General features: G+C 37.0%; 1 protein-coding gene across 5 annotated transcripts in view; it reads right to left on the bottom strand.

Annotated features, from left to right (window-relative positions):
* Window positions 1–744: 744 nt before the first annotated feature.
* ZFAT (zinc finger and AT-hook domain containing) overlaps window positions 745–23,017 on the bottom strand; it is a 128,067-nt gene continuing 105,794 nt past the window's right edge. For 4 of the 5 annotated variants that reach the window (XM_027645752.1, XM_027645751.1, XM_027645755.1 and 1 more), the window contains 4 exons: window positions 18,551–18,669; window positions 16,732–16,858; window positions 15,049–15,179; window positions 745–3,208 (listed from right to left, as the gene is read on the bottom strand). In XM_027645752.1, the coding sequence (XP_027501553.1) occupies window positions 2,969–3,208; window positions 15,049–15,179; window positions 16,732–16,858; window positions 18,551–18,669 (617 nt within the window). In that variant the 3' untranslated portion in view covers window positions 745–2,968. Of the gene's footprint in view, window positions 3,209–15,048; window positions 15,180–16,731; window positions 16,859–18,550; window positions 18,670–22,277; window positions 22,425–23,017 lie in introns of those variants that run through there. The other variant, XM_027645756.1, reaches the window with a different exon arrangement.

The raw sequence follows: 23,017 nt of genomic DNA, 5'->3' as shown, positions 1-23,017 counted from the left end.
TAATTTCTTTGAGATCTTTTGAAAGAGTCAGCTTCAAGCAACACAACCTTAGCTTCCATTACCTAGGAATCTGCTGCCACTAAAATTATTTGCAGTTTCCTTTTCCCGTTTTTCTAAGTCTTTGCCCGATTCCAAAAGCCCTTCTGTGCTCCACACGCTACCCAGAACATTTGATGTGTTCTTAGCTGTGCAGACCATCAGTTACTTAGTTTATGCATGCACAAGCTTTTAAAGAGTAACATTTGCCAAGCATTAGCCTAAAGGCAGGATACTCCTCAGGTGTCACAGAACGGAAAAAACAGAAGATCATAGTGTAGTAAATGCTAATGAATATTCCTAGTGTGTGGGAAGAATGTATAATCTTCAGAAAAAGGAGCTACTTGACTAACTTAAAACTGTTACTGCTTGTCTGTCCTGATCTGAAAAGGTCACTTAACCCTCAGAAAAGATTAAATGGATAAAAGGAGTTGCATCTACAGTGAAAACAATTTGTGCTGTTAGATCATAACAGAAGCAGAGCCTGCCAAGCAAATCATTTAACTCTTACCTTTATGGTGATTCCAAATCCAGACAAAAGACAACCTGAACAGTCAAGGCCTCTCAAAACAAATGCCTACGATAAACAAAGCTCTCTGTTTTCTTTACGCTTCTGAAAAAAACACCAATCTTTGGACATTCATTTTCTAAAGTACAATGGTTTATATTACAGAGGAAGCTCTTATCTCCTCAACAGCACTACAGACGTAATATTCTTGAAGGAAGAAAATGTATTAATTAAGTAGGCAAGAAATCAATGTGCATTACTTAACACGGCTTCCTGACTTACACCTCATCTGTTTCCAACCATTGCATTTCCAAGCAGAGCTGGGTAAAAAAAAAGGAACTTCAGAAAAGACCTCAGTTGAAAACTACTTTTAAAATAATAAAATTAAAAGCATGTAGAAAATTCACACAAGTGTTCACGCTTTAGCACAGGAAAATGTGATATAACTCATTAACCATAAATAAAGCCTTAAATTACATAGGTATGTATGGCCATGAAACATTGGAATTAAAACAAACCCCTTCCTCCAAACAGACACACCTCTCATAGACAGAATTGCTCGGTCTATTTGAAATAATCTACTTAAGAATTCTGGAGTGATGCATAGTAAAATACTTTTCTGTCCCTCCCCCAGTCAGGCAATAACACAATATATTGCTGAACTGATTCAGAGAGGTTTTATGTTAAGATCATCACTATTACCACATATGATCAGGATGCTCTTCCAAATGTGGTTTTAACAGCAAGTGGGTTGTGAATAATTCAATAAATTCTAAGTGTTTGATATCTCTTTCTTCTCTTCTAGATAACAGAAAGCATTATTCTTGCAAATCAACAGTGAATTTCAACCACTAATAACAAAACCAAGGTTTCTTATGCAGATTAATCAAGTTGATGCATTTTGTGCATCAGTTTCTATGATGTTACAAATGTCAAGTATACTGAACACACAAGGAATTAATCCTGATACTTTTACCAGCTCCAGTCAGCGACACAAAATGGCAGTGAGGTCTCCATCCTACAACCTTAATATCCCTGGGGCTTCTAGTGCACTTTCAAGACTAAACCTGAGGACACACAGTTGCCATCACAGCCAAACAACTCTCAGTTCTTTTCCATGAACAAATTTAAATTCCCTATCACCACGGTTAAGTGAGAAGCAACCACTGATTTTGTTCAGCATTGAGAGAACCCAGCAGAGCCAGAAGAGGCAGACAACCAACTCACTGCATTATATCCACTTAGTAAAAAGCTTTTCTCCACTTTTCTACCCAGAACATCCAGAAATAAGTTCAATCACATAGAAAAGTCTGCCTGAACTTCGTGGTGCCACTTTCTTGATTAAACACTACTAACTACAGGAATAATTTGTCACAGTCAGCGTAAACCAGCATGTTTTTACTTAGCTGTGAAAAGGAAACCAGCACTTAATAAATTAGAGCACTAGAAGAAAACATGACAATTTTGTTATTAATAACTTTTATAGCTCAAATTTAAAAATATTAAGCCAGAAACAATTCAAGATTCATGAAGAAAAACCTGGAACTATATACATGCATAATTAAGAATATCTAGATTCTTGTCAATATTTACTTAAGTTTTTTGTACAATTTTTTTTCACACAATCATATTTACAAGCACGTCTGTTTAAAACATATGAACATACATCTCTTATAGCATTTACAAATCTTTTGAATATATTTTTTTTCTTAAAAATAACAGAATATTTCCTTAATTTGACAGATTTGGTTTCAATTTATGCTACAGGACAGGTACTTACTCAGTGGGATGGAAAGAGTTACCATCATTCAAATATCTAAATAACAGTCATCCTACTGGCACCCAGAATTTTCACATATGGCTTTAAATACCTCTCAAACTCAAAGGATCACCTCACAAGCACCAACTACAGTCCATCTGTGGTACGTTTCTAATTAAAGTCTTGAACTTTTGTTTGGGTTAGAACCACAACTTCGCAGACACTTCCTAAGCATGTACTCAGAAATAAGAGGCCCTTTTAATTTAAAGAAAAAACAATTTTGCTTCCAGTCAAGTCAAGCACATATTAAGGGTGTACAAAATGGGATGTATGGGCTTTTCTATACATTCTAGCTACCTTTATGGATTTTTATTATCATGGGATACCACAGTTTTGAATAGAGGATATTTGTGAGGATTTACAGGAATCAAGTGAAAGATCTTCTGAGAAAGGGAAGAATACTTTTTCCTCAAAATATGACCATTTTTTAGAAAAGAAAAAAGTCTGAGGAGGTTTTTTGCACATGATGTCTAAGTTACTCATACAATCCAACTAGTTAGATCACTTCACAGATTAAAATCCATCAGCTTGATTGCTTTTGTTTGGGAAAAAAAAACCCAAACTTTTTTACAAATCAAGTAGCCATCTCCTTTGATCGCTATTCTCTAGAGCTCCTGCACTGATTGTTCCACAGTTTGTTCCTCCACAGGCTGCACAGCCTCCTGAACATAAACAATGAATTCAGAAGCCTCTCCACCCTGTGTATAGACAGTCACTGTCTCAATCCCCTCCACTTCATCTGATGAGACCACCAGGTGATGCTGCTCAGACAGCTCCACTGACGCCTGCTGCAGTGTCTCTTGAATCATCAAGGTGTGATTGGCTGATTGCTCCTCTTCTTTTACCTAAGGAGAAGTTTGAGAGGTTACAGAAATTTCACCTTTCCAGTAAGTACCAGGTATTGTGATGATTAATGGAAATACAGCACACGAATTAGCGATCACCTAGTTTTGAAAGAAAATGTCGGTTTTACAGAAAATGTGTTCATTTTTGATTAATGAGTGTATAGCAAGGCAGAATAATGAAAGCAGTAACACAGTATCTAAGTTAAATGCACAGAGAGATGTGAAGTTCCAGGAACGTCAGTCTTTGCAGAGAGCTTTAATCTCTCAGCAGTCGTTCATTCAAAACTGCTCCTATTTAAATAAATCTGAAGTCAAACAACTCTAGTAGCACTGAGATGAGAATCCATACAAAACCACACAAAAAAACTGTACCCATTTCTTTTTTTCCCTAGTTAATCAGGTCTCATAGAAGTATTAAAATTTCACTGTAAACCTTAACAAACTTTCATTGGAAAAATGTGAAATGTAAATATTACTGAAATAGATTCCTAAGGCCTACTGTTTGTGAGACAGCAATACATACATTATCGAAAGGAGAGTGACAGAAGCAATTGAAAATAACAGAAATTTTACTGAACATTTTGCTTCTTGTCAAAATGAAAAAAAGCAACACCATTCAGTCTGGGATTTTAGAGAGTTCATACAGCTGCCTGTCAAGTATTGAAATACAGTAAGCATCAGAATTCAAGAACAAATCTTAATTCTCTACCAGATCCATGTAAAATTCCCATGGAAAGTATTCCAGGGGAGTATAAAAATATCACAAAACTGTAAGTCTTGTGGAGGAAATGCATTCTCTCAAGTGTTAGTGGTAAAATAATCTACTTTTGAGGAGAGAATAGAACAGCAATTTTTCAGTATACGAAGGCATTTGTTAGTGGAAGGTGCCCCTGCAAAGGTTGGAATGAGACGATCTTTAAGGTCCCTTCCATCCCAAACCATTCTGGGATTCTATAATTCAGTTCACTGGATCTCAGTGTGGTCCTGCAGCACTGAACTTGTAAGTGACCTTAAAAAGAACAGGTCAAACATGGTAGATTCTACAAAGTGTGGAATCTAAATTATGCAAATTAGAAAGGGTCAATTTTTTTTTAGTTAGATGGTGACTCGAAAGTAAACAGTAGCAGTAGAACAATCAAGTTCAAGAAAATATAATTAAGATTAATGTTGTTTAAGAGGGGAGTGGGAACAGAAGGGAAGAACTACAGCAGAGATTCCAAGGATCAGTTTGATCCCTTAGAGACCAGCAAGGAGAAAAAGCAGCCCTATATGTTTGATTTTCCTGATGCTCTCTGTTCACTCAATTTTTGCCCAGAGTACCCATTCCTTTTGTTATACAGTGACTTTGCTTTTAATTTTTTTATTTTGTATTTAAAATATCTGTCAGTTGAAGAAGATTTCAGAGACACACAAACCCCTCAGGACTTCATATCGCTTTGAACTCTCACTCAATTCATCAGGCTATAGAAAGCTTTCTCTTGAACAATAATGAATACGTTCAGGTTTTAAATTATTCAGAGGTCCCTAAGTCAGTATGGCTGTAATATATTGATGAAATATATGTGGATATTATCTGGTGGAAGATTTAACATCTAAAGGGAACCTGGTCATTGTCATCAACCTTAATGCAATAGCACAATCATACCTGCTGATACTGACTCTGGCTTTGTTGCACAGGATTCAGATTACAGGGATAAAAACACAGGAACAGCATAAAGTCCTTTTCACGTTCTGTTTCTTTTACCAAGCATATCTGAACATTTTATTTGACAGTTTAAACTGCTTCTGGAAAGTTCAAGCTCAACAACCTACACAATTAGGTGATGCTTCTCTTGACACAATAGAATTTGCAACTACTCTCAGAATACCAATTTATGTTGTTGTAAAATACAGGTATCATAGAATCAAAGAGTCATCTAATCATAGAATGGTTTGGATTGGAAGGGAACTTAAATATCATCTAGTTCCAACCCCTCTACCACGGGCATCTTCCAACCCATCCAGCCTGGCCTTGAACACTCCCAGGGATGGGGCATCCACAACTTCTCCAGGCAACCTGTTCCAGTGCCTCACTACTCTCTGAGTAAAGGATTTATTCCTGACACCTAACCTAAATCTCTCCTCTTCAGTTTAAAAGTGTTCATCCTTGTCCTATCACTATCTGCCCACATCAGAAGTCACTCTCTCACCCCTTACATACCCCTCACAAATGGAAGCTTGAGCCCCTCCTCAAAATGCAAGGAGCTAAGTCATGAAAAAAACCATAGCACAGTAAACTTTCTTCTCTTGTTCCTCCTAATGCACCCCCTTCTTTTTTTTCGTAATTACTAAAGAAACCTTAAGTCCTACCTAACACAGTAGAACTCTGGTGAATTCATACACCACACTCTCTTTTCCTGACTGTTCTCTCCCCCTTCCTGAGGTTACCTGCTCATGTCAGCTCCTGTGTGCAAGTAAGGACATGCACAAGATCTGCTAATGGAGACTGTAATGCACAGAGGAAAGTCTAATCATTAGTGAATTCAGATAGGAAGCTGCAGTTAAAAATGTTAGATAATTAGGATCTCCCAGCTTGTTATGAATCAGCTCACAATTACAGCCCTTGATTTTAGAGATGCTCAAACAAATACAGAAATAGGGGTGTCTAAAATGTGGCCCTTTAATTATGTAATATACACTATCTTCTCTTGTTTTAGTGCACTTTACATATACCTCTGACAACATGCCTCAGGCCAGAAAAATTACACTGCATTTGCCAAGAGCTCTGAGAATGCACAACACAGTATGAGATGGATCTCACCGTAGTCACTCTAAATCAAAACCCATAAATAATTGTAAATATAGTTTTGTGAATGTACATAAATAATGAAGAAAGGAAAATAAATAAAGCACAGTTGACATGAAAATGAAATGAAACCAGAACCTCATTCAATTCAATAGCAGCAATCTAATACTTATTCAGTTTTATATGCTTTTGAAATGAAAATGGCCAATAAAGAAAGTTAATTTAACCTCCCTACCTGACTTTATCCACATGGGTTTATTACCCTTGTCATGCAGGGTAAAGAAGACTAATGCCCTTATTTCTAGTGTTTCTAGCCTCCAGTATCCTTTTTGGACAGCTATCTGTAATCCTTTTAGTTTGACAAATCACCACATTATTTGGGATATTCACATTTCAAATCAGTTCAGTGTTTACATGCATCTGCTTGGTTCCTATTAGATTGTTCCACAGAGAATAATCTCAAAATGTTAATTTACATCCCTCAAATTGATGAAACAGTGGGACAGCTGCCATCAGAATGAATGAAGTCACTACACTCAATTCTTTTTATTGCCATCTGAAATCTTTTGAAGAGTAGCATCCAAGACCTCTTTTCTGTTTGAGAGCCAGCTGAAAAGCATCTGTCTGCTTATCCTTCGTTAGAGAATGACAGCAAGGAGCTGAAGCCACACACAGCTGGCATATTAAATCAAGTCAGTACCTGCATAAATATTCTTTATTAACTTAATCCGTCTCCACAAAAGCCAAAGGGGCTTTTAGCACCACGTTTTCATAAGAAGCTCAACATTTCTAAATTCCAAATGTTCTAAATTTACATATCCGAGGACCATCCAAATACACGTAAGTAGTCATTAAAAATGAGTCTCTCTTAGAGCATTCCTCTCAAAGCAAGAAAGCCTTTTTTTATTTTGAAATAAATTAATTCAAGTCATTAAGGAAAATACACTTCTTCCCTTTTCTGAAAAGGAGTAAAGAAAATATTTGCAGCAAGATGCTAAAGCCTTTTCCTTACTCTAGAGCTCGTCCCGTGAAATAATGTAATATCTTCGATTTTATTTGAAGTCAGCAGGAGTTGCAGGTCTGTAGTGTTTAAAACAGTTTTGCTGGGCCTGCCCCCAAATCCTCTGTGGAATCTCTCCCTTGATTTCAGATTCAATGATGCCTTACAGTTTACCATAAGGAAAAAAATTTAATCACAGAGATCTTTCAGATTTTCAAAACCTTATACTAGGTTACAGATGCTCCTATTTATATCATAAAACACCAGTAAGAAAATATACAAAATATCTACAGAAAGGATTGAGATGAAAGGTGAATCATAAGCATTTCAGATCACAGAGAGCATCTGGATATGTGACGTGCCAGCTGACATTGGTGCCTACAAGTTTTGTTCAGTATTGTTTGAATAATCTGAACTCTCTCAGTTCTAGTTTACATATACTTATATTGTGTGAAAAAGACACACAGAAAACACTGTAATTTGATCATATGAATCTCTATAACAATCTGGCGCACAATGGTTTCAGAATAATAAGAGACTTGAGTATGAAAGACTTGCTTTGCATAAAATAAAAACTGCAAGGCATCAAACAAACCTTCATACCGCTGATGCAGATTTTAAAAAAGTTTTAGCAGTTGGCTGCTTGAATATATCCTGACAGAGAGACTGTGACTGACAATGGCTCAAAATGGCAGAATGGCCTCAAAACATTGCCATCATTTTAAGAGCTCTAACAGGACAGTAATCTTGACATGAGATGTTATCTGTATGTTACAGAGATGATGAGAACTCCACAAAAGCTGAGGAAACAGGGTCATCTGCCTCAGTTAACATTTTCCTTTGCTGGTACCATCATGGGAAACATCAAATTGCTCCATGTTCTAAAGCAACTGCAAACTTGACAATCAACATATATTAAACTTCACGTCCTAGATTAATTTTCTAGATTAACATCAGCACCCACCATCACGCAGGTACCAATCCGAGCCAGACTGAAATACAGGGTGTGCTGCTGAAGTACAATGTGCAGTAGCCTGTGATGTGACAGCCATGCTAATATTAGATATTTACTTTAGAAGATATGTTACACTACAAAACTCTGCTCTGTGGTCTGCTTTGAGCTGATGTGTAATCGTTGCTGTGCACTCCTACTGCTGTCACTTTAAAGAAAGTGACTTAGCATGGTAGGATTTTATTGGAGCCTGAAGAGATCACAGAATAAAAGGATGAAAGGAACTAAAATAAAAGGTAAAATGCATGGAAATCCAGTGTTTTCTGGTTATGCTCTGATAAAGATCTGATTAGTTATTGTAATAGTTGATATACTTATTCTTTAGAGCACATTATGCCTAGGCTGAAAATAGCTTACTATGCTTTTCAGGAATAGATTTAACTCTTCAGTTCAACCTATAGAGCAGTAAGAACAACAGTCCTGTCTCATATTCCTGAGTGGGAGAAAAGGAGAAAAAAATTCAGGTGCCAACTACTACTCTTTACTGTTAATATCAAAGTAGTGCTTCGAATCAGGACCTTGAATGTATGAGCTATGTTACTTGTAAAGAATAGTTCACGCCCTGAAGGCCTTATAATTTCAGTATAAAAGAAGAGACAGCAAGTAGACACAGAAAAAGGGAGGTGGGGGAGTACAACATAAATGAGACAGTAGTAGTTCTGTCTGATGAACATTAGTATTAATACACCAATAGCCTATCCACAGATTATTACTGTCATCATACTTTTGACAAGTAATTGAGAGAAGACAATGAGGTACAAATTGCTCCTCATTAAAAATCCACATAACTAATCACAACATGGAAGAAGGCATTAAGAAACTTGTCTGAAAAAAAGTAATGAGCAATTAAATCTTCATGGACTGCGCAAAGGTAGGAGTCAAAATCTTCACAGCTAATGAGAAATGCGACTCTAAGTCAGAAAAGGAGTAAAAAGCCTTGGAAAGGAAAAAAAAGGTTTCGTTTAGTGTGGCAAAAAAAGGAACATCAAGTGAACAGAATAAGAGAGTGTGATGTCAAGAGGAGGAGAGAGTAATCTTTGAATTTTTCTGAAAGAATACAAAAGGGACAAAACAATCTGTGAGCATCAGAAAAAAGACTATCAGAGTTAACTGTACCATAAAATAATGATAGCTTGGACAACCATTTTAGCAAAGTGGTTGAAATAAGAGACCATATAAGAGTCATCATGCAGAACAAATCAGCACCATTTAGATAATCACCTGCAGGCAAGGCCCAAGGACCTACCTGAGGAGGAGATCAGCTTTCTGCCTTGAGCAACAGGAAAGGTACCCCACAGGGATGAACAGTAAAGTGGACTGCTGATGAACAACTGTGCAGAAAGGCTGATATAATCACCTTAATGATTAATAACAATGGATAGTGATTAATACAATCTTCTTAGCCATCTTCAGAATGAGATGGAAGTGATGGCTCTAGGGCACACAGACCCAATACAGCATTACAGGCCTAAACATAGCAAATTACCAGCAAATTTGTCCATCACTACCCTAAATGAAAAAAACCTTGACAAATAGATAACATGCAACCAAATTTAACTGGTTACTACAGAGTATACCAATATAAACCTTTGGTTTGGAATCTAAAATTCTACGGCTCTGGTTCAGTAATTTGATGCAAAAATAAAACCTATTTGGACAAAGACCTGTACATGCGTTCTACACTTTGTGTCAAAGAGATCTGGTACAAGAAATACATTGCACTGATGAAAAATTAATTAAATCAGAAAGTATCTTACTCCCATTACACATTCCCACTAACAAACACTGGAAATGGAAGAGCAACAGCTACAAACAAAAAACTAGAGCTGATGGACACAGACCAATAAGGGGAAACTCTTGTGATGTTCTGGTCAATGCAGTGAGGGATTCTGGAACTAAATTTCTAAGGATGTTCATGTATTCTGAAACCAAGAAAATGCACTTTGAATCTTGTCTCACTGAAGAATAACGTAACAGACACTACATACAGAAAGAGTTTCCTCTGCAAAAAATAAGATATCAGGGGTGCTCATTTCTGAGGGAAATGTTTCTTCACAAGAAACTCAGTATTTAAATCAAACAAATGTTTAACTTGGAACAAACTTCTTAAGGAACAATTAACATCCTTATTTGATGTACACAAGCTAAAAGAAAGAACTATACATCAAGGCAGCTTGTAGTCAAACACTCTCTGTCCCTGTTCCAGTTAACAGACAGATACACTATGTGAAAAGTCTGTGAACAGAGAGACTGTAAATCAAGGGTGTCTGTGATACTGGCATGACTGCTCATCCTCCAATCCTGCCTTTATATTCAGCATGTGAGCTAGGAAAATAGTCCACCTATATAAATAATGGATTGAACAGCCTCTGCTAGAAAAATAAACAAAAACCCAAATGAATCAATCTCCACCCTCAGGCACAAGGGCAAAAGTACATCTGTTATAGGACACAGAGAGTCAAATGAGCAGAAAGGGAAGTGTTTCTACCTTGCTACGTGCTCTGTTCCCACAAAACTGCTTTCTCTCCATCTCCTGACTATGTCTACCATCCACTGTGAACAGTACTTCCTCCCTTTTCTAAGTATTTATTAGCCTCTTTTCTAGTTATTCTTCAAATTTAGCACTCTTTCCTCTCTCCTTTTCCTCACCTCATTACTTTTTTTGGTCTTTAAGCAGTGCAGAACAACTCAAATGTCATGCTATAAAGAATTATCTTCATTAGCTCTTTATTCCAGTGAAAGATCTGGACTGGATCACTAGTAACTGAAAAGGACTCAAATTCATAAGGATACACTCCTGTCATGCTGTGATCAAAGCTTCAGAGTGGATTTTTGCCAGTCCCTGATCATACTGGTAAAACTATATTACATTATTAACTTCTTTTTCTCAGGCATTTGTTATACACTACATTCCTTAGTGGTTGTATGTTTTCATAGCTGTCATGCAACAAGATTTCTTCCAAATTAGATATCAGAAAAAGTTTAACTTTGATAATTGATTAGAATACTGACTTGCAGGCAAGAATAACCTAAAATCATTTCAGGCTCTAGACAGAAACTTTGAAAGCTCCTATACATATGACATTGTCAGAATGATTCTTATTTCCCAATCACAATTCAAACTCAACAAGGCTAGCTTTGCTTTTTTGGGGTTTAAAGTCATAATCTGAATCCTGAGCCAGGCTGGGATTGGCTATTTTTATGTTATCAAAGCATTTTCTTTTATAAAATCATTCCTATGAACAAAAAGTAAGAAGTTTCCAAAGTCAAAACTGAAATCTTTTTCTTCTCAACATGCAATTCAGGAGCTGGGAGCTTTGAAGACACAATGTGATCTTGCTGCCACGTCCATCATGTGTACTCATGATTTAAGACCCCTGCATTAAGAAAACAAGCAACCCAGAACAATAATTTCATAGAATAATCCCTCCTTTCTGTTTTGTGACCTAGTGGAAAACAATTTTAAAATTACACCGGTTAGACCTAACTAATACATCAAATATCTTCCAAGATGCTGAAAAGGACTAAGAGATAATGACAATTTGTTTCTGGAGGTAAAAGTCTTGCATTGCCCTGAAGCTCTACGAGTACAGCACACTGAAGGTATGTGAGCACACAGGTTAAGGAAGTGCTAAAGCATGAGGATGGTAGCATTACTGACAGATGCAGCATAATTTTAAGGATCAAGTGTAAACGGGACTTTTATGAGTGAAAAGTAAGGAAAGGACAACTGCGGGTAAAGAAATTTCCAGGGAGGAAATGGAAGACAAAAATAGGAACACTTTAGTGTTACATTTACAGCAAAAAATACTTTTAAAACATTCTAGTAATTTACGATTTTGAAGAAATTTCTTGGTGTTAATAGAGAAATATCAAGGCAACACGGAAGGGCTAGCTAAAAATGAGATATGAAGATAAAAACTAAAATGAAAAATGGATAATGTATGTCCTTAGATAAAAAAAGAAAAAAAAAAAACAAGTATAACAGGATAAAAATCAGAACTACAATAAATGTTACGGAAAAGAAAATGGACTCGATCTGCTAAGCAAGGACTTGGTGAGGCCATTAGAGAACAAGAGTGGAAATTCAGTGACAGATGATGTTGATATATTGCTGACACCCTGAATGAATTCTTTGTCTCACAATCCACAAGAGAAGCTGAAGGTCATAGAAGAAAGTTTAGAATGCATTTTTCAGAAGGAAAGTGAAATCTGCACGTCTTAAGGTCACTTCAAGGTTAACAATTAGGAACCTACTACAATTAAAACTTCACAAATGAGAGATATCCCACAGAAAGCAACTCTGTCCAGAAGAAAAATCTTGTTCTGAACAGGGAAGGTGTAAATCATGTTAATAACATTTAAAGACTTCTTTCCCTCAGATTACAAATGAGCAATCTTCTGGTGGGAAGACAGGATGGAACATAAGTACAGCTCTATAACAGAACAGACAGACTTTGATAAAACACTGAATTATATAAAAAATTAAAAGAGAAAATATAACAACATAGAAAAATGAAAGAAGAAAAATTTAAAAAAGATAAATCATCATCATCATCTAAAGATCTCCCCTGGTCCTTGCTGTGCCTCCATAAAGCCCACTAAAGGTCAGTGAACAGTCAGTCACCTGATCTTCCCCTGGGAAATCACAGATCTGCAAACTCCTGCACACACAGAGTGAAAAGTACTGGGGCTACCAGAGAAAGAAATGAGCAGGCATTTCAGAACATGTAAGAAACATGTTCACAGAGGAACAGTGCCTTGAGCATCAGTGTAAATCCTTAGCAAAAGTCATCATAAACAGAGGTAGCACAAGATCACTCAGCTTGAGAGGTATCTGAATTCTTCACTGATTTTGCTTCTGTGCCACTTAGACATAGGAGAAAAAAGCTGCTTTATTTTAAAAAGACTCTAAAGTGGTGGTGGGGAGGGAGAGGAGATAAAAAAATGAAGCAGCAAAGAGATCTGTGCTCCAAGAAATTCAGTATTTCATTTGATATAGGAGTGGAGCTTGTAAGAGTTTGACATCAGATCAGTGAGAGACACTGATGTACACAAGGTAAGGGAAAAAAAAGCGATCAAGGCTTAGCAGCTTGTAAACTCAAAAGGCTATAAATATGGATTAAGAAGCAAGGAAGAAAATTAATTTGGAATATAAATATTTACTTAGAAATAGCTACCAGCAAATTCAGATGGTCTAACAAGGAAGATGATAGATTTTAAGATAAATCAGACATTGATCAGATTTAACAACTGGAGGAGGAAGAATCATCAGATTTTTTAAATTACGTAATTTTGATAACATTCAAATATCAAAACATTACTTCTTGGTAGCTGTTACTTTAGTAGCCCCTTTCTCCTGCACTTTTAGTAGGAAGGCCTCAAAAGATGCATTTTTAAGGGAAGAATCTGTGGAGGACGAAAAATCCGATTGGGAGAGATATAAGGCTTGGAGAGACATTTATGGCAATTGAATGGACTTTCCACCTACTGGACTGACAGTTTTACCCTAGTTTACTGTTGGATTTTTATGAAGTTTAATGTACCCCCATATTGTCCCCCTTTGTCCCTCAGAGTTTCCCGCCAAAAGTTGTTTATCACCCTGTTCTCCCCTGCTTTCCCGCTCCACTGATTGGCCACAGTTTGCTGCAGTGTAGAGAGAGCTACCACTGACCCTTTCCCCTAGAGACTCAAGAGTTCCACCCACCTTTCCCCTGTCTCCCTATCATATCTTTCCCTGAGTTGTCAGTCTCATGCTCCTCCCCAGTTCTGAATCCTCCTCTCAGACCTACCCTATTTAAGCTTTCCCTGAATAAACTGGCATTGCTTCCCGAACCCTCTTCTGTGCCTGAACCCTTATTGCAGTGCCGCGTTCCCATTCCCCTTCCCCTTCGGGCCGCGGCAAGAATCGGTTTCAGTAACGTTTACAGACAAACACCAATGGCTAATACTGCATTTAGCCCTTAAATAGATCATATGAAGAGCACAGTATGAACACTGGCAATGACTCGACTGTAAAAGTTGTTTTGAAACTTGCACATAATTGGACTAAACTGCCTCTTCTCTTTAATGACTGAATTTAGTTTCCAAATTTGGATCTGTTATTTTACAAAAAAACCCACCCCAAACTCTTACAGGGTTTCTAATCAAAATACTTGTTAAGGATTTCAAAGGAACATCTCAAAATGCTCTGTCTTGAAATTCTTTCTCCATGACATTTGGGCAGCAAGTTTAGGAATTATCAAATACTCCACAGATTATGAACTTCCCACTTTGGTGAAGCTCTCATGAACTCAATGTCCACAAGGCTACGAGAAAATGCTGAACTCAAAAATTAGTTCTAGCATTCAGAATAATCAGTTTTGGTTCATTTAAATAAAAGGAGTTACTTAAACTCTTTGTGAAGTTAAAATTTCTCATGTACTTTCCTTCCCTCACTTATCAACCATATTGAGTGCAGAGACCCCAGTGAACTGATGAACACAATGGGAAAAGGGATAAGCAAAGACTTATGATGAAACAGAAGGAATAAGTGGAGTCTGGAGTGAGGAGAATGAAAAATGCCAGCAACAAAGTTAGCAGACCTGTGAGGAGGAAATACTGAGCAAAAGTCTTGATGTTTGAACCCAACAGGCACCTCAAATTGAAGATTATTTCCTTCTACTTGCTGCGCCAAGGACCTCCTGATTCTTTTAGATGACAATGGCATTAAGTGCCTGTGTACAATGCTCGAAAAAAGCTGTATTTTCACATACATGCACATGTACACAAACGTGTATTTATTCAATTGTATTTTACATATATACAAAAATATATGCATTTTTCTATATAAAAATATATATATGCATATACGCATAAATATGTATATGTGTAGACATATAAACAGACATACACACAACATGCAGTAAAAAAACAGTTCAGAAAAAATTCTATACATGTCTTGCACGGTAATTTAAAATTTGGCCCTTGCAAAGTAACACCTATGTCACAACAAATATATGAAAATTAAATATATGTGCTTTAGAGAAGAAAAGAGCTCTTACCTGCTTTACTACTGTCACAGTGCCAGGGGCCATCGTAACTACAGAAGCAACTGCGGTGGCATCATGGGACTCCGAACCCAACTCAATGATTTGCTGCAGGATGTTTACAGCTGTTGGATCAAGTCTTTCACCTGATCAGAACAAGAGCAGCCACAAGACCATTACAGTAAAACAGCTCTAAGGGTATGATAACCTAAGTGGTACAGGCTCTCTTTCCCCTTCCTGCCTTAGCCCCGACTCACTGTTTGTACATTTCAAACAGCTCAGTAACAAGACACTCCAATAACAGAACTATGGCAGGGAAATATTCACAAAACAAATGTGCCCACGGAATACATGAATCAGCAGGTGAAGCCACACTGATCACCTTTATGCCTATTTGAGAGAGATCTAAAAGAACATATTGAATAAGAACAACAAGCACAACTCACAGTAGTAACTGCAAATTAGTGAAGCTGCAAGACTTTACAAACCCAAATGTGTATTTGCCAGACGTTCACCTCAAACAGAACCTGACTATATACCTATAACCACAGTCAGAAAGCAAAAGAAACTGTCAGACTTATGTAAAGCTGCCTTATATTTGCTTTAATCACTGTTAGAAATAGGAAAGAGACAGCAAATAGAATAAATGTCATCTCTTAACCCCAAACCCTTTCACACTGAGGTTGATATTGCGATGGCAACCTAGGTCAGATAATTTAATTAAAACCAGAAAGTGGTTATATATTGTTATTTACATACAAAACAACTTTATCTGAGTACTGGAAAATGTTTGCTTGCTTTTTTTCCTATAAAACTGCCTTTAGACAAAATGCTACTGTTTTTCATACTGAGAGGGAATATGCTGAAAGAGTATCTGAAGCTGGCTGCATTAAAAGGAACATCATTCTACTCTGAAAACTACAGCCTTGTGCTTAAAATCAAAACTGCCATGTGCAGCATATTCCATAATCATGTTTATTTATTTATTTGTATTATGAGCTATAAAGACCACAATGGTAAACAACTGTAAAATGCTGTCTTCTGATAACTACTTATTTTTATATATATAAAACCAAAACACATAAAACAAACCTACTTTAGCCTCTGATGTTTTAACACTCTCAGAAATCTGGACATTTTTTCTTTTCCTCCATTTTTTTGTTATTTCTCCCTTAGCAACCATTATTTAATACCACTCTTTTCTTCCTCAGTCTGATACAGAATAGCTCACTTAGTTTTGTGTGCCATCAAAACTGAGTTTGTTAGTACTGCCTTGGGAACGTGGTAAATGAGCTATTCCACCGTGTCACTCCTGCAGACTGGCTGCCTCAAGCAGGGAGAGAAATAATAGCCAGGGAATTGCCATTAGATACACACCATCTACTCTGCCAAGATAGCTGATTTCACAGTATATTTAATAATAGAGGCAGGAAATTCCACACAGCTAATAATAAAGTGCAAAACAGGCTGTGATAAGCATTAATGACTTAAGGATACAGAAATTCATAAAGAATGGTAATTTCTCATTTATCCTCAAAGAAAATATAGCCCCCCAGAAGTAAGTTCTAGATGACTAATTTCATCGTTTTTAATAGGAGATCACAGGAGATCTTATATTGCCCAGCGTACACAAAAGAATTAGGTATTTATGAAAAAAAGATGTATTTTGTGTTCCAACCTAAAAAAAAGGTAGCTTACCATTCTCAGAAGTATATCTAAGGTTCTGTAATGCAGCTACAGCAGCTTGAGTGCCTTGAACATCTTCTCCAGCCTCTGTGATATGGACATACTGAGTGGATGCTTCTTCAGAAACTTCAGCAGTTAGCTTGGAAACAAAACCCAGCCAAGGCATAAATAACCTCAGTTTAGTAATTTAAAGAACAATATGGAATGTGATTTGGACAAAAAGTATTGTAACAAGAGTTATAGAAATACTGTGTGAAACAGAATTCAAGAAGAATATTACATGGGAGTTGGGATATCATCCCACAGTTACCTTCTAGATTCTATTTCAAAAGTTGTTTTAAATATGCTAAATTATCCAGACTTATTTTTGTTGCTGTTATTTTAGAACTAATAATGGACTTCTAATGTATCAGGGTTTAGCAGAGACCTTTTGAGCAAAATTAATGCAGATCTGGTAAAAAATGATTCAAGTTTGAAAATGGCATTTTGTTTCAGAAAAGTTATCCTTTCCATGAACTATGTTTTTCAAGACAAGCTCTTAATATGAACTCCTGCTCTGATGGGACTCTATAGCCAGTTCAGCAGCAGAGACATGTCTGCACATGGGATGTCCTCTCATTTTTTTAACTTTGGGCATCTACTGGGAAGGTGTACAGAGACTCATTTGAAATGTGGATACAAGACTTTGGAGGACTACATTTTAAAATGCTTGTCCTGTCTTCTTTGAATAACTGTCCAAATAGAACCTACTCCAGTGTTTATCAAGGACTTAACCTTCTGTGTGTGGATACTCAATAACTATTAGACAAGATCTGCAGGTCAGCTCTTACAAATCAGACATTAGATTAATAATGGGGGCCAGGCTGAAATTTAGCAGATGAGGTCTTAACAGTGCAGGTCAGCCAACTGCAGTTGACTTCTGGCTGCTTCTTCTCACTGAACATCAAAACCAGCCTACTTAGGCAGTGGAAGAGACTCAACTTGCCAACTGTAATTTTTTAAGTAAAAGTGTCTAAATCTGTGTTTTTTCCAGAGATTCTGCATCTGCAGTCAGCTCTGCTCTGTAAGGGTGAGAGTTTCCATTTTAAAACAAATTGCCCTAAGTATGACAGCAGAGGAGCTTGAAAGGGGTATTGTCCTCTCAAGGTAGCTGCCCTGCCCTACCTCACCCCAAATGGAGAAAATTCAGGTTGTTTGGTTTTTTCCAAACTCAGTTTCTTAGGTCTAACTTGACTTTTTTAAAGTCCGATCTTAGAGATACTGTGATTTTCACAGAATCACAGAATAGTCTGAGTTGGAAGGGATCCACATTTTCCATATAATTTGGACTGAAGCTGAAACCACAGAACAAATGATAGAAGACTTACTCTGTATAACATTACAATTTTTTCAGCTGTTCAATTACAGATTCAGTTTTCTAGATTCTAACCTTCTCTGGACCAAGAGATATTTTTTTTTTCATTAATTCAATACAAGTTTTCAGCTTTACTCATCTTGCAGTTAACACCAATTAAAATTTGGCATATAAAAAATGCAGTAAGTTTTTCAATTTCACATCTTTTTTGCTAAAACTTTCACCCTTTCTGCTGCAAATAGAGGACTAGAGTGCTCAAATGCAAAAAACAAGGATTTACAAGGTTGTTAATCCTACCATATATTAAAGTTTAACAGTCTTAGCAATGTATGCATCAAATGAAGACGAGATCACACGATCTTCTAAGCTTACATGAAGTCAAACCTACATTTCTGTACAGTTCTTATTATTATCCTTCCTTTTCTCCCCAGAATTTTAAAAGATCTCAGGGTCAAAGTTATGGCAACTTTGCTTTACCTCCCACTTGGTCTCCCCATCATTTTCCACCAGCTTCATTCCATGCTTGTTTTTAAGGTGCCTGTTGAACTCCCATTTTGTACCATACACAAAGCTGCAAACAGGACACTTAATGCCACCTATAGGGAAACACAAATAATTTCCTCGAGTTATTTTCATACAAATTCTTTTTCAAGGCAGTAACAAACTGTTTAATTTGATCCCATTTCTTAAGTTTCAAACAAACTAATATTTTTTGATACATTATCAAAGTAAACTAGGAAGAGTTAACAATGTAATGTCATCTTCAACAAACTATCTTTGCTTTTGAGAGTTTTATGTTAACGTACAAAACTGTAAATCAGTTTTCTGTGAACAAAATGATGCATAGAATGAATTTAGCACAATGTTCATTGTGTCAGCATGCAGCACTACAGGTAAAAAACTGAGCATGATGAAATCATAAGAATCAAATTTTCTACATTAGATTAAGCAGCTTTTAATTTTTTTTCTTATGAAAGTCATTTGGCCAAGTGTCACATCTCGGCTGCTTGTAATTATGCTAATAAGTATTTCTCTTTTTTCCCTCTATTGACTAAAGCAGAATGAAAATAATCTGCATGTGATAAAGTGTTGCATTAGGTGACCAGAACTCACTCTAACAAATCTAATGGCTGGGGAAGTGCCTCATGCCACTCTAGGAGCTATGATACCAGATGGCTGACTACACATTACTGTGGGAAATGATAATTCTTACCCATCATGTTCAAATACTTCAAAGAGACTCTCAGAAGCTGGTTATAAGCCAAGACCTAGTTGCACAGTATTTTATAAATAAGGTGATTAGAAAAAACCATCCCATTTTACATTAATGGAAACCTACCATATGGTATGCTACCAGGTGAAAAGAAATAAACTTTTTATTTTGATAAAACAGAATATAACTACACACAGTCACTAGGGTATTTCAGCAACCCTTATTATTCCTCTAAAAATCCCCCTCTTTGCTCTCTATTATAGGCCTTTACCAAATTTTACTGCTACAGTAGATGCTCAGTACTCCATCTTAAACAAAACTGAAATAGTTTCACTCAAATAGCTCAGATTAGAACAAAGATATATTTAGTTACAGAAAATGAAATTACATATTAATTTCACACCAATCTGTAGCATTAGGAAAAAGTCATTGGAGTGAAACAGTGAACACTCTTCCACATTACTTTGATATCGAAACTATTTTAACAACACATCAGGTAAATTAAATCTGTAACTTTTGTCATTATGGTTTTAATTAAAGAACAAATAACAGAAGCATAGCATTAAATTGGTAATACATAACTCCATGTCAGTGAGTTGATACGAAAGCTCAGAAAAATTAGTTTTATATAATTCTTTAAAATAATAGGTGACATACAAAGTCAATGAATTATACACCTTAACTACTTTCAAAACCAAAACTGATGTTTGCAGCAAAATACTGCACACAGATATTGTATAGCTCCACAACTTGCTTTCACTGACATCTGCTCTCCATTTTATTTTTAGCCTTAAATCTCCATAAGACAACTATTATTTTCTGTCCAAAGAAAGCATGTGATAGTATTTGTATAACAGAACATAGAGGCCACAACTGGATTGTCATGTATGTACTGCACAAGTCACTGCACAAACACAAAGTGAAAATCTGTCTCTCAGATATAAAAACAGAACAATGGATGGTAGGGAGTATCCATGAGGAGAAAAGAAACAATTTGGGAAAAATGTTATGTGATTTGCCCAACACAAAGCAAAAAAAAAAAATAAAAAGCTATGAAATGAGCAGGGCCTTGCAGAAAAACTATTGGGTAATGCATATCTAATACTCTTGTACCCTCTGCAGAATACATCAAATTCTCATGCTATTTATTTTCCTTTATTACTTTAAAATATGAAAATAAATGTCAGATCACAGACTTCTATTTAAACTAAGAAACATACACACACATTGCAAAATCCCAAGCATTTCTCTGATCCTAGGTGATCTCAATTTCTAATACAAGCTCAGAAATTAAATACTGCTGTCTATCCTTGGCAATGCAGTTGCTGAAATGAACACGGTCCCTTCTATGAATCATTCATTTATTTATAAACTCATTCTAGGAATCTTGAGTACAGTCCAGCAGTCTACATTCATATAAATATTTCCAATTAAGATTATTTGCAGTGCCTGCAATGCAATCAAAACCCAGCCGAGAGTAGAGGAGACAAACAAGTGTGAGGGAATTCACTCTGGGCTCAGTGGGTAACTTAGAACAAGTAGAATACAATATGAATAGATATAGACAGCTTTTATTAGATATTAATGTTTGTTACTTTCCCCTCTCAATTTCTTTCCAAATCCTGTTGCTTGCTGGTTCTCTTGCCTTTTCCTTTTCATCTACAGTCCTTTCATTTCAAAGGATTTGTTTAATATCAGGTCTGAAAGGTCTTCTTCCCTTATATGAATACATGAATAATTTTCCAAAATTGCTCTTTGCATCTATGAATACAGTAAACTGGAACTAAACAGAAGCTTGTCAGACAGCAAGGTGCAACTCCTGGCCCAAATAGCTCAGAAACACATGGAATCATAGAATGGTTTGAATTAGAAGGGACCTCAAATATCGTCTTGTTCCAACCCCTCTGCCATGGGCAGGGACACCTTCCAGTACACCAGGTTGCTCAGAGCCCCATCCAACCTGGCCTCGAACACTTCCAGAAATGGGGCATCTACAGCTTCTCTGGGCAACTTGTTCCAGGACCTCACCACCCTCACAGTAAAGGATTTCTTCCTAATATCTAATAACCTGCATGACATACAAGTGTCATATATGACAAGTATGACATACTTGTCATACTGCCTAATGTGTCCACAGTGATCTGTTTGTGCTGTGTAAACCAAATAGAGAACATCATCTGATTTCCAAACGAGGAAAACTTTTATTAACTTCAACAGGATTCATGTTTATAACCTCCAAAGGCAAATGTTTCCCACAAGGAACACTTTTTCCCCCAGTGAGATACCAAAAGACTGAGAAAAACTGATGTTTCTATAGCATGCTAAGAAATCTCTGGTCTTATTTTGAGCCCATGTGCAAGATATATGTGATCCATCACAGAGAAGGAAACTGAGTTGGAAAAGGAAGCTGAATGTGGGAAAATCGCACCTATTAACATGGTTTTCTTCATAGCAGAGTCCTGAGAAGAGACACTGACTTTTTAGCTCCTACATGGATTCGATGCCCTGTTACTGCTCTAAAGCTCCTCAAATGAGGTGAACACGTGGAAAACAGGCACAGCACTACAGGCAGCACAGGAAGTATAAATGATGTGTAAGGAAGGGAAGAGAAAGAGGGATGCAAAGTCAGACAGAAAGAACAGAATAGGCTATTTTGGTTCAAGGGACCCACAACAACCATCCAGCCTGATGGATTCAGGGCTGACCAAAAGCTAAAGCGTGTTGCTAAGGGCATTGTCCAGATGACTCTTAAACACTGACAGGCTTGGGGCATCAACACCTCTCTAGGAAGCTTATTCAGCTGTTTGACCACCCTTTCAGTACAGAAATGCTTCCTAATGTCCAGTCTAAGACTCCCAGGCATGGTTTTGAACCATTACAATGCATCCTGTCACTGGATACCAGGGAGAAGAGCTCATCACCTCTCTCTTCCCTTTGTCTCCTTAGGAAGTCACAGAGAGCAATGAGGTCACCCCTCAGTCATCTACCTTTTCTCCAAACTAGACAAGCTCAGAGCCCTCAGTTGCTCCTCACAGGACGTCTTCCAGCCATTTCATCAGCTTTGTTTCCCGCTGGATGCAGTCAGGGACCTTCACATCCTTCTGGATGCAATCTTGTGCCATATGCTCTAGGATGACCCTGCTTGAGCAGGAAAGTTGGACCAGATGACCCACTGCAGTCCCTTTCAACCTGACCCATTCTGTGATTCTGTGTCTGCAGGGCTGATCTCCAGCCACTCCTCTCCCCATTTAGACTTGTGCCACACATAATTCTGTCCTAGGTGCAGAATCTGGCATTTGGACTTGTTAAATTTCATCCTCTTAATCACTGTCCAGTGTTCCAATGTGGTGGAAAAAGGATGCCCACTACAGAAAAAATAAAAGGTTCTTCTCTCTCATCTCACTCTAATTTCTTCATTGTAAGACTACTGCATTTTCAAAAACATTTCAGTTCTTTTGTTTCAGTGGAAAAGAATTATTTCCAGAAGTGCATTTATCTGGCTCCCACAGGGGAAGGAAAGCTTAATTAGGATATGAATAATTTTATTTGTTCAAAACATTGCAAGTATGATCCCTAATTTATATTAACAGAATTCATCCTCGGGTCCCTATTCTTAAGAGTGGCTATGAATAAATAATTCCTTGCAGTGCTCAGATATTTGGAAAGTTAAATAAAGCTCCCCATAGTGCACAGTTCTTCCTGCACCAGGGTGACTACAGAATAGAGGCTCT

Source organism: Corapipo altera, unplaced genomic scaffold (genome assembly GCF_003945725.1).
Source record: "Corapipo altera isolate COAL_440 unplaced genomic scaffold, ASM394572v1 51, whole genome shotgun sequence".
Lineage (NCBI taxonomy): Eukaryota > Metazoa > Chordata > Aves > Passeriformes > Pipridae > Corapipo > Corapipo altera.
Note: the sequence above shows the minus strand (reverse complement) of the source record. Positions and strands in the feature narration are given on the sequence as shown.